The 13,365-nt window shown below is 37.1% G+C and overlaps 1 protein-coding gene across 5 annotated transcripts in view; it reads right to left on the reverse strand.

Moving 5' to 3' along the window:
* The window catches only part of ANK3 (ankyrin 3), a 304,223-nt gene that overhangs the window by 200,617 nt on the left and 90,241 nt on the right, over window positions 1–13,365 (reverse strand). For all 5 annotated transcript variants that reach the window (XM_014557311.2, XM_032491465.1, XM_032491464.1 and 2 more), the window contains exons 2-5: window positions 6,575–6,676; window positions 6,063–6,161; window positions 5,758–5,856; window positions 1,178–1,276 (exon numbers count right to left, since the gene is read on the reverse strand). In XM_014557311.2, the coding sequence (XP_014412797.1) occupies window positions 1,178–1,276; window positions 5,758–5,856; window positions 6,063–6,161; window positions 6,575–6,676 (399 nt within the window). The remainder of the gene's footprint in view (window positions 1–1,177; window positions 1,277–5,757; window positions 5,857–6,062; window positions 6,162–6,574; window positions 6,677–13,365) is intronic.

A 13,365-nucleotide genomic window follows, 5' to 3' on the forward strand; every position in this document is an offset into this window, starting at 1 on the left:
AAACTGTTATTATTAATTATGTTGTTGAGTTTCTTATATAATAACCATTTCTTTGCATTCTCTAATACATATGTAATATAAATTCTTTGAAGTGGAACTGCTAAGTAAAAGGGTGCATAAGTATTAATTTTGGATAGTTATTGCTAAATGTTCTGCAAAAGTGTTGCAACAGACTGTCAACTTCACCAATATGGTAGGAAAGTTCTGATTTTTTTTTCCACCCTTCAAAATTCTTCCTCATCCCATGGGCAAAAGATGGGATCTCATTCTTTATCTGATTAATAAATTAAGATTTCTTGGACTAGGAGTGAAGGTGAGATATTTTCATACATTCATAGTCATCTGTACTTCTTTTTGTATGAATTGCCTCTTCATTTATTTAGTGGTTTCCCCAGGGAAGGCATGATCTCAAAAACCGGGGGAGGTTACATGCAGTTCCAGTGTATGCCACCGTTTTTGCACCGCTCAGGAAACACTTCCGAATGACAGTCAGAGAGGCGCTATTATGACAGGGATAACCCTGCACCTGTGCTAATTCATTATGTGGTTAAAAATAAGTAATACCCAAACATTAGTTATTTATTATTAGCAAGAGGTTTCTAGTGATACACTTTACAAGGGAATCACAATCTTCCATCCAGATTAGTTTAAAAAGTAAACTGTATTACCTAAAACACTATCAGTGACTTAACTTTTTTATTTTTAAACACTCCCTCTATTCAAGACTGCAAACGTTTTTCTCAAATACCACTTTTACCTAGTATTTAATATACTAGTTTTGTTTAGAAGTGTGAATTAAATTTAATTAGTTAACTTTATAAATATGAATTCAATCATTATAATTATGCTAACTTAAATTTGGAAATAACAGATTCAAACTTTTATCACAAAAATATTCAAAACAGTGGTTGTCTTTGAGACAAAATTGTAAGTTGCAGAAAAGTATTCTCAAGCAAATATGTACACAGTAAATGAATAGCTCAATTATTAGCTCAAAGATTCTTTAAAGATTAAAAATAGACTATTCTAATGTATTCCATAAAAACTGATGAAATACATTAAAATACAACTGCAATTAAAATACCAGCGGGACAAATTCTCAATGTTACAACTCCAGGTTGACAAAATGCTCTATAAGCATGTGAACTTACCCATGGAAAGAACCAAAGCATCTTACCTCCGTGGCCAGGCTCTGGCTTGCACCGTTGTCAAGAAGAAACTTGACAACTTCCAGGTGGTTCTCCTGGGCTGCCATATACAATGGCGTGAAACCATTCTGCAAAATAAGAAATAAAACGTTTGCAGCTTTTAAAAGTGAATCTATCTTTCCACTGTATTGATGATGTTATATGTTTCAGGAAGGCTCACATACAATAATTTTAATAATATTTCAATGTAGATATTCAAATTTATTAGAAAACCTAAGCATGACAGTTTCAGCAGTATTTCTAAGTATAATTCACAATTGTACTTCATAACTCATAGTTTGAGCGCAGTTCATAGCTAATAGTCTAATTCATACCAACATAACCACTTTAGATAAATATGTACATTCATTTAACTGTCAACCACTTACCAAGTGCCTACCATGAGTAAAGGATTTTACTAGCTGTCATGAGGATATAAAGAAAAATCATGTATTTTTACATTAGGTCATTGTCCCAATAAATTCTTTATTCCAAGCAATAATTACTCATTTTAAATATGTAATACTTATATAAAATTAAGCAACTGAGATGGTTTCTACTTTGGAAGGAATTTATATTAATTTCATATAGCTTCAAAATTACCACAGATGGGGTGACTTCGAGCAAAGGAAATATCTATATCATTGCTATTCACATACCACAAAACTCACTCTTTCAAAGTGTAAAATTTAGTGGTTTTTTAGTATATGCACAAAGCTGGGCAATCATCCCCCATCATCTAATTCCAGAACATTGTATCACCTCAAAAAGGAACTCTGGACCATTCACAGTCATGCCCTCTGGCAACCACTCATCTGCTTTCTGTCTACAGATTTGCCTGTTCTGGACATTTCATACAAATGGAATCATATGATATATGGCACTAAATGGTCTCATTCTACTTCTGCTGACCATACTGATAAAACGTTTTTGGTGAGGACTCCATAATGGAAATTTCAATTTTATAGAGGGAATTTGAGAGAGAGAGAGAAAGAGAGTGAGTGTGTGTGTGTGTGTATTTTGGTCAACCAGCACGTTTGCCTTCATTTGGCAGTACCACTCCTATTCTCTTTAGAGGACCTGTTGCTTCCCGGAAGTGTAGGGAGAACTTGTCTTGGTTGGACTTAAAAACAAGCTGGCCTACCCTGTGCAAGATAGCTTCTATTTGCTCATCTAGGTCTACTCTTTTGTCCTTCTCTGCCAAATCCCCCCTCCTCACCCGACATGACCTGTAGGGACCACGTCAAAGGGCAACCTTACCCTTTAGCTTATGATTAGGTTCTTCCACTCCCCACCCCAACTACCTCGTTTCTAAAGCTTTCTGAAAGCTTCTTTAGTCTTCTATGGGTTCCTCATCAAATTCCAATTTACTGAAGTTATTTGGATTAAAGCAACAGAAACTAACACTGATTAATACAAGTTTCATCTATTGAGAAAGATCAACAAGGCAAGAGAACACATACACACTATTCAGTTATGGTTCTAGGGAGATAATTACAAGCATTCTTTGAACAGAGTGAATAAAAATATTACCACTACTCTCTGATGCAAAGAGGCTTAAGGCACAAGTAATTCAGTGTGTTGTCATTGGACAACCTAGAGCTGCAATGATTTTCTGTGAAATAGTACTTGGATTGGGAAGACAGTCAGACTTTAGAAAAGATGTAATTTTTCTCTTAAGAGAAAAAAGTACATCACTGGTTTTATATTAATTTCCTAACTTAGGAAATTTCCAAAACAAAGGGCTGACCAAAAAGGAACATATGGCTGGCCCAATTTACATTTCCTTTTCTGCAGCAACAATAGACTAAGTTCTCAAAAGGCAGAGCAGCTCAAGCCTGAGTATGCTTTTTGATGTCTGATTTTATCCAATATCTTTAATGCCTTCTGCTCTGAAGGTATTGCAGTGTTATTATAAGTGCTATGGTGTTGTAAGTATGCAAAGCTGCAAACATAATTTTATAGATAGTACTGAGGCATGCTGCCTCGTACCCACCAATAAAATAAAAATAAAATAATGATTTAATTTTTATCCTATTTCATTTAAATAAGGGCTGAAATTTCATCCATGAAATTTTCTTATCCATCCTAGTTTCCTACAATCAGTCTTTGTATATCATAAAATGCTCTTATTAATTAAAATGTTACAGGCATGGTCATCGATTTAAACTGACTTACAAACAATACTAACTTTTGTGAAAGTTGGTTACATGAGAGGTGTGCTATTAGGTCAAAGGTCAGAGAGGTTCTACCTGAACCACACCCATCTGCTGACTTCATCAGGACCTGACCTCCCTACCATAGGAAACATTGTAAAACACAGGAAGACCCAAGAGGCACTGGTTTAATGAAAGGACCTTGTCTTTGTTAACACCACTGTGAAAACCTGCCCATTTAGAATACTTTGATAGTTAAAATATTATTTGAAATAGACTTTGCTTCTTCATAAACACAGCTGGTGCCTTGTATCTCAGAATAAAGACAGAGAGGAGCGAGCAATGTCATTTGATGTGGCGGTTTGAGGTTTCTCAGGAGCAAACACTGTTAAACATTATTGTATTTAGTACAAAGTATTAAGGACTTCATCACAGTAGAGTTCTTTAAAATCACAACTTAATTATCCAACCTAATTTCTTTTGCAAGTTAGGCCTCAATGATTCCTGGAATGTTAAGTAAAGGAAAGAGTCAACTAACTGATTAAGACTTAAGATCAAGCAGTGACAAGAATTCGTTTACAACAATATCTACCAATTTCTAACTTGGAGAGTCTCAGTTTATCAGAATTTGATATTGTTCAATGCCATTTTTAACTGCAAGGTGAATTTTTATATTTAAGGAAGTTGAGGGGCTCTCTTTACATTATTTCTTACTGGCTATTAAATACTGTCTAATGCTTAGTAACATTTCCCTTAGATAGGGATACTGTCTTTCTTGAATATTAATATTCCTGTGCTGTTTTCTGTTCTGCCTGTTCTAATTGGAATTTCATTTCATGGCATTATTGCCTGTTGTGCTTTATAAAAGTTCCTTTTGAAAAGCCGCTACCAGGAATTGTCTCGGAAACTCTGTTCTTCTGTGTGGTGATCTCACAACTTATATGTCCACGGGACAATGAGGTTCAGAAGGCTGCAGGGGGCAGATATCCAGAGGAAGGGGGTAGGCTTTACTATCAAGTGTGTGGCAGGGTGTTCCAAGCACAGCTGCAAGGAACAGGGAATTTCACAGCCCATCTTCTTCCACGCACTTCATCATCAGGAGAGAATGTGTGTAAATTGAAATCAAATCTGGTTAGGATTTTATTTCAATGACAGGTTCTCCCACACCACACATGGCAGAGGAGGTTTTAAAACTATGCCTCCTCTAAATATTAGTCAAGAATGTGTGCAATATTTAAAATAAGGAGGTAATTTTTCCGCTCTTAGGGGGGAAGAAAGGAAAATAAATATGGACTAAAGAGTTTTCCCACTACTTCAGAGCTTAACACTAGATATTTTCAATTAAAAAACAAAACAAAACAAAACCAAACCACAGAGGTATTAAAAACAATTGGTTTAAGAGCATAATGCTTCTCTAGCGGTCAGCTGGTCTGTGTTTCTCCCAAAGTATTATACTTCTCAATATTCAATTTGCTATCACTCCTTTCTGGAAAAGCTTTATTACTCCAAGTGAACTCTTACAGGAATCAGAGCAGGTGGCATAGACCCTGTAGCAAAGGTCCAACCGCAGGGAACTAGAAAGAGATGAGACCAGTTACATGTGGTTGGAAACTCAGTGCGGTTCCTTTGCCATGACACTGATATTTAATGACATGAGAGCTAACACTGCTGTGGCTGGTGTAACAAGGAAGGAAGTCCACAGTTCTGTAGACCCATAAAATGTAGGAGGCTCCTGTTATCCAGATAGTCAGCAGTGGAAAAGGCTGAGGAGATCAAGTGTACTTAAAGTGGTGTTCCTCTTAGAACTTCATGCAAGACTGAGAGCTTATAAGAGGACCTTCTGAATGAATTATTGGTATACATCCATCACAGAGAATCTGGAAATTTTAAAGTTTGGGGATTTTAAAGTTTATTCTTTTTAGTTTCCTTTTCTTTTTAATCTGTTTCAAGGAAGAATGATGATGCCTGAGTTAGTAAAGAGGAATTAACCAGTGTCTTCCCTTTTTCACCTAGATAAAGCACTGATATATTCTGAAATTTTAAGAGCATTTCCTTTTACAGGCATCCTTTTGTAGGTTAAGAAATACTAAGAATGGACTTTAGGCAGCATCATAAAATAGAGTAAGACTCTGCATTACAGATATCTTCTAAACATTTGTGTCTAAAACTACCAGTCATACATACCAGCTTCCCAGATGGATAACTTTAAAAAATCTCTACATCACACACATATGTATTGCAAATGAAGATATGTATGAATTTGAATAATGTGAAATAACATAACTAATCACTGAATACAGCTCTTAAGTATCATATTCTTAGATGGTAGATGAACCAAGCAATCACTTGACCCAAAGAACGTTATTTGTAAATTATAATAACAAAATCTCTTGGCAGTAGAGCTGTAGGTTTACCTGAGATTGTGCATTGACATTGGCTCCATTTGTAACCAAGACCTTTACCACCTCTGCTTGCCCAGCCAAAGATGCTATATGCAATGCTGTGTTTCCTTTCTGCAAAACAAAAAGCAAGATACCTCAACTCATCCATCTTTCTCCCTTCTTTCAACATTTACAAAATGTCAAATCTCTCTTTAAGTTCCCCAAAGAGAGTAAGGTTGACAAATATCTCATGAGAAGTGTGCCCAATTCTTACTGAGGGTTGAATTCTCATTGAATTGGGCAATTGATATAGAAAGCATGAAACGTGTGATACTGACCTTCGTAGCTGCATCCACATTGGCTTCTCTCTGGAGCAGTTCAGAGACAACTTCTACATGGCCTTCTTTGGACGCAAGATGGAGAGCATTCAACCCATTCTGATTAAGTGAAGGGAAAGCTTTACTCAGTAGATTGAAAACACAGCCGTAAACAGTCTACCAAGAACTCTAAGGAGAACATCCCACCAACGACCCCTTGCATGTGTGCAGGGTAGGAACTTGAATTTGGAATAAAGGTGCTTGTGGCCATTTGGCAGGGGGGCATGTTCTGATATGATTACTTATTAAATTTTAGGAGTTAATTATTAAAGGATGCATATCTACATATCTGAGTACTCTTCTAACAAAGCAGAGAATAACTTGGTAACTCAAACTGATGAAAGTTAACAGAGAATACTAGCAAAAAAGAAAAGTCTTGGTAACATGTAATGAAAGATTTAAAGAATTTAAAGTCTGGATTTAAAAAATTTTAACTAAAAAATTAAATAACAGCAACAATAACCACAACTAACCTGATTGCAAATGTTGATGTCAACCCCGTTTTTTATGTAGTCAAGGGCCTTCTCTAAGTGTCCAGCTCGAGCTGCTCTTAAGTAACTCGCGTTGGCATCAGACTGAAATAAAAAAGAAAACACATTCTGATGAAAAAGGAAACTAATAAGCATGTTTCTAACTACCCAGAGTATCTTGCAAACTAAAAAGGAAGTAAAACTGAGACTTTTCAATTGAACTATTGTATTTCGAACATGAAAATGCTAATAAAAGGTCTTTATAAAGTCACCAGGGAAAAGAACCAATTCTTCAAAAGTTAGTTTCAAGTGTACAAAGTTACCCCTCCTATGGTGTCACATCTGATTCTGAACTGAAAGAGAAAATTTCCCATGATGTGTAGACACATTAAATCAAAATACAATTTTGTGAACATTAAGAAAAATCCTGTAACTTCCTGGTAGTGACATTATGATAAACCTCACTATTCTATTTTATCAGAAATTTAATTATACAGATGTTGAACTATAACGCTGTACATTTGAAACTCATATAATTAAAAAAAAAAGAAAATTTGAAACTCGTAATTTAAAAAAGAAATTTAACATCTATTCCATTATTTTGTATCTAACTACTACAGCCATTATTTCAATGAAGAGGTTCACAAATACATTTAATGCTGTTACACTAGTTTAGCAGGAATTTTGGGGTAATGATGGTCTCTTGGATTTTCCTGCAGGACACAGCCATGTGTTGGAACATAGATTGTATTTGACAAACTATACATGTCTACACAATTTGTGAAGTGTGGAATACATATTTTCCGCATATTTTCAAGCTAGCTAAGTCTACAGGCTGGGGAAAACCATTAGAAGCATTACCAGGTGCAAATAAATAAACACATACACATTTTAAAAACAACAAAAACAAAGTCTGTAATTCATTCATTGAAAGTTTACAACTCTGAACTACTACTGAACTTGAATACCTACAACTATGTAGTTGAAACCACCTACTACTGAAATTTTTAATAGAAAGAAGATGATGAGAAGAAAGACTGCAAAGTTGGGTCTGCACAGTTTGCAAGGGAGTCTTGCTCCATGTAAAACAATACAGAAGTAGATTTTCTCGAAAGGGCTGCCCCAAACATCTCCTCACTGGTTATAAGTGCAATCATGCAGGGTATGGCTTAAAAGAGGAAAGGGTCTTCTTTCAGCCATTTGGCGACTACCTCCTTCAAGTTCCCGACATGCCATCCCATCTGTAAAGGCTTCCCAGACCTCCCAGGCAGAACTTAATTGCTCAAGTGCTCCCAAGGCATCTATTTCACTGAGCTCTCCTGGTATGTATCACCCAGCATCACAGGTTTTGGTATACCTGTCCTTCCTCCTCCCGAAATTGTACGCCTTTTAAGAACAAGCAGAGGCAAATGAAGGGGTGGTCAACTGGAAAGCCACCAAGATGCCAATCTCTGAGGAATGCTAATTCAACCCTGGAAATGTAACTGAGATGAAGGAAACTCCGTCCCTCAGAGGGACCTTTGGTTCTGGTGTGGGTTGACTTGCTCAGGATCTCAAGAGAGGGCACTGTCTCCAGGGTCTCGCCCTCCCCATGGACAGCAGTGTGCCTCTCCCCAAAGCAATACTGCCTGCTCTAAATGTGGGCTTCTTAACTTCAGCACTGTTGGCTTTTGGATCCAGATAATTCCTTGATGTAGGGGATGGTCCTGTTCACTGTCAATGTTTACCACATCTCTAGCATCTACCAACCAGGTACCAGTAGCATCTCTTATTTGTGACAACCAAACATGTCTCCAAATCGCCAAATTTCCTTGGGTGAGGGGTAGCACCTCCCCAGTTGAGAACTACTGCTCTAAATAAATAGTAAACCAATTTATTTAAAGACTGTAGGTTTCAAAAGGCTTAAATCTTTAGCCTGCCTGGATTGTACCTGCCTTGACCTAGCACAAGGCAGTGACTGTCTGTGAAACATTCATCTCTCTGTTCCCCCTACAACCAGAAGCATCCCTGGCACACAGCAGGTGCCTATAAACGTTTTGCGAATGAATGAATCAACAAATAAGTAAATTATGTGGAAATAACTAATTAAAATATTTCCTGGAACAATACAAGAGGCTTTGTTAACAACAACAACAACAACAACAACAACAACAACAACAACAACAACAACAACAGCCATTTAAGTTGAGAATCTGCTATGATACAAAGCTGAACACCAGAGATCATAAACTGAGCCATGAGTCAAGCAGTTGGGAATTCATGTAGGCACTGCTGAAATAAAACTGGGATTTGAGTCAAGCATGCAAATCATCTCATCAGAGCAGAGAGTTAAGTATGAGGAAGACAAGAGATTTGGTTCAAATCAGACAAAGGACAAACCAAAGTTTCAAGGAATGGAAAGAATAATAAAATTCAGTCTTTAAAGAGGTTTGGTATTTGGTGAAGGTTAGTTTTTGTTTGGTTTGTAAGTTCAGTTAGAAATAAATTAGCTATGCAAGGAAGGCTCACTGTACCGTAAAATATCATCTTCTTTGTGCGTGCTCAGTGACTTATCAGTGAATTTGCCCAGAAGGGCTCTGATGCTGTTCTGGGAACAAATGACATCAGTCTACCTGGGTATTTCAATGGCCAAAGATAACAACTGTGAGTTAAGTAAGCATCCCAAACCCTGACTTTGAGTGCACAAAAACAGCAGCTAAAGAAGTTCAAACAGAGGTGTCACAAGTCAAGGGGAAACTCTGAACTGATTCCAAATCTGAAAAGGTTCGGCAGTTCTATATACTGTCTGTTTTCCCTCCCCATTTTCTCAGAATTTTCCCACCAGAAACTCTAAAGCAAAACAAAATGCAGACAATATAAATCAAATCTTCTAACTCAGTGGTTGTCTATCAATTTGGAGTTTAGATTCTTTTGAGACCAACAAAAGTTATGAATAAATTCCTTTCCTTCAACAATTGCACATATATGCCTACACACACCACATCTGCATACACACATCAAATCTGCATATACATATAAACATGAATTTGCAAGCACAATTTGCATACTATTTCATGCAACTCAGGATTGCTAAGCCTGCTCATAGATTCGTGTTTAAGAACACCTGCTCTAATGATGAAGAATTCTCTGGTGGATACCTTCTAAATCTATTTCACTCAATGACTCTGCTATCAAATAATTCTCTGGGGTAGCTAATTTATTACCTGAGAATTTTAGGAAGAAGAGAAGGGACAAAAATTTACTTTCTTCTCTCAGCCCTCTGGTACCTGCAGACATGTTTAACACACCAAAACATAACCATCAGCCACTACTTGTGCTTCAAAGAAAAAATACAGGGGGACAAAGAGAGGAAACTACAAAGAAACAGCAAGAAGAGGAAAATAAAGACTGCCTTGAAGAAACACGGCAGCTTAGGAAGCGCAGTTATAAAAGCCCAAGGACAAGAACAAAGAAGTTCCTCCTTCGATTCTCAACCATCTGCAAGCAACGCAGCCACGCCTCCCTTCCACAAACACTTGAACATCGATGTGCCAGTCAGGCCAACATCTGGCTGTATGGTCATGAACAACACAGATGTGCTACAAGTTAAGACTCACCTGCCTTCATCTCACCAGCACACTTTTCCAGCCTGTGCTGCTTAAGTGGCAGGGTAAACAATGGAGACTTGACTTTTTCCTTTTTTCAAATTGTGCCTGTCATACCTCTAGATTGTTGCTTGTTTCCTTAATGTTAAAAGTAAATATAAGATTTTGTATTAGGCCCAACATCAATGTGTTGCATTTCTTAGCTGTCACTTCATCAAGTCACTAAGGGTGACTCTTAACACAGGCTACAGCCTAATTTTGAATCTTGAGCATTCTATTCAAACAATGTCTCTGTAAACCCAACTGTAGACAAATTACTGTGGAAGGAAATGAGGTCCCAGGAGAGACTGAGCTCTGTCATGTGGAAAGTCATACTGAGAAGGCCACTGCCTAAGGACTTTGTTGGTTCAAAATGAACATAAGCAAGTTGGTCAGCATTTCTTTTCCCCTTAGATGATGAAAGTTTGAAGGGAGAATTTGGACAATGAAAGTGTCTTTCATCACTATTTAATGTCTTGTCTACTTAGTAATTTTACTACACAGGAAAGAAATACGAAATAGCTTCCAGGACAGAATAAAGCATTATCATGAATTAGTCTAATAACTCAGAATTTTCACATGTACTAGAATATTGATATTATTCAGCAGAAAGCAGTAGATCGGAAAAATACTCATTTGCTGAGTGCCAGTCTCAGCCATAATCAATACTTCATACCTCTATGTGCAAGACACTATTACAAGCACTTATATTAGTTACATTACTGGCCACTTAATTATATTATTAATCACTTAATATAATAGGTATTAATTGTATAAGTACTTATACTAACTTAGTCCTTATAATATTTCCACAAAATAGTACAGTGGGTTGAATAACGTCATCCCAAATTCATGTCCACTTGGAACCTCAGAACATGACCTTATTTGGGAATAGGATCTTTGCAGGTATGATTATTTAAGATGAGCTCATACTGGATTAGAATGGGCCCTAAAGCCAATGACTGATGTCCTTATATGAAGAGGAGATATATAAATAACAAATCATTATATTGTACACCTAAAACTAATATAATGCTGTATGTCAATTATACCTCAATTTAAAAAAAGAAGAGGAGGAGATACACAGACACCTAAGAGAGACCACATAAAGATGAAGGAAGAGACTGGAATAATGCTGCCACAAGACAGGGAATGCCAGAAGCCACGAGAAGCTGGAAGAGGCAAGGAAGAATTAACCCCCAGAGCCTTCAGAGGGAGAGTGGTACTGAGGACACCTTGATTTTGTGACAGCCTGACTCCACAGTCTAGGTTGTTAATCACTACTTTAAGAAAGGGCTTAATAAATATTTGGTCTATAGTCTATGCTCAGAAACTCGGTTTATTCGTTCATTCATCTTCCATCAATCAATTCATTCATCTTCCATAAATCAGTCCATCTGTCCATCCGTCCTTCCATCCATCCATCCATTGAATTATCTATGTAGGTACTTTCAGGTACATCCTCTCTAAAATATAATTCCTTCACTGAGTTTATTTCAACTCTCAAGATCAGGCTATCAGTAGAGAAGAAATGCAGACTGGCGACTCAGTGAGTACATAACAGAGCTCTTCTCCACTGCTTCTAAACCTCAAGGAGCAATCTGTGAGGCCTATTAATACCTGATCTACCAATTCTCTAGTCAGTTTCCCTTTATCTCATCTTTCCAACTACCTGGGAACCCCATGAAAGGGAAGAAGATCTTTCCTGTAAGCTTCAGGTTCTTCTTCTCTACTGGCATCCTGCTCTCTGCCTACCAACATACTCAAGGTGTTTAAGTCTACAATAAAAACAAAACTACACAAAAAACTTTCCTTCCACTTTTCTACCCAGCACTCCTTGCAAGTGATGCTCTCCATTTCTCCATGTAGCAGACTGGTTAACTGGCCTGTATCCCAGCTACTCCACTTACTAGCAGTGGCAAGCTTCGTAATACGCATGTGCTTCAGTTTTCTAAGCTGTCAAAGGGAGATAAAATGATTTACGCTTAGAATGAAATTAGACCTGTTCACGTAAGGTGATTCACAGTATGAGTGCATAGCAAGCACTCAGTGAGTGATTATTATTTTAAAATTATCCTGTGAACATCAAACAATTTGAAGGATTGGTTTAGGTTAGTATCACCGCTTCTATATCCTTGCTTAACACATATTTGAGTCCCTGGCAATATGGCTTCTCTTGTTAATCAATAGTTTCTCTACGGAATCACTAATGACCTTCCAATCATCAAATCCCATTAACTTAACTGTAATTCTGGTCTCTTAATGTTGAACCATTTGACAATACTGATCACCTCCTCTTTCTTCAGCATCTTCCCTGTAGCTTCTCCTATCCCTTTATTCACTCCTTTTTGTTCCTCACTGTCTCAACCTATCACTGAAAAAAAATGGCCTTTTCCATGTTGAGAACTCACATTTCTTTCCTTCTTGTGCTCATTACTACCACGGCTTCCACCATCTCTTTATGCCTAAGGCTCTATATCCATGTCGCTCCCACTTGTATCCCCAAACATTTCCATGTCCCACAATTTCCTCATTCTAACATCAACAACAAACACTTTCTGAGAACATGTAACATATCTGTCACTGCAACTAGGTACTAACGGCAGTTATGAATAATAAACTCCCTTGATTTCCTTATTTTGACTTAGAAAGGTCCCAAGATTATCCTAGCCACTCAGGCATACAACCTTAGCATCAATCTTTTTTATTTTAAATGGGGTATAATTGACATATAATATTACATTAGTTTCAGGTGTACAATGACGGTATTTGTATATACTGAGAAATGATCACCATAATAAATTTGGTTGACATCCGTCAGCATACATAGTTACAAAATTTTTTTTCCTGTGGTGAGAGGTGTGAATCTTTGATTACTTTTTTATTCTTCATTCTTTCCCTCAAATCCTCTTTCAAGAAGTTGCACATATGAATCCTATCAAATATTCTATCTCGGGGGGCTTTTATAGTTTCCACTCTCCTTTTAAAAAGTATTTATCATAATGTGTATCGTAAATACAAGTACATAAAACATATATGATCAGTTTAAGAAAAAAATCGCAAAAGAAACACCCACTTGCCCACAGCCAGTCAGCTCAAGGAATGAAAGTTACAAGCAGCTTTGTAGACTGCCAGTGAGCTCTTCCTTGACTGGCTCCCCAAGCCATCATC

The sequence above is a fragment of the Camelus ferus genome, chromosome 11, assembly GCF_009834535.1.
Source record: "Camelus ferus isolate YT-003-E chromosome 11, BCGSAC_Cfer_1.0, whole genome shotgun sequence".
NCBI lineage: Eukaryota > Metazoa > Chordata > Mammalia > Artiodactyla > Camelidae > Camelus > Camelus ferus.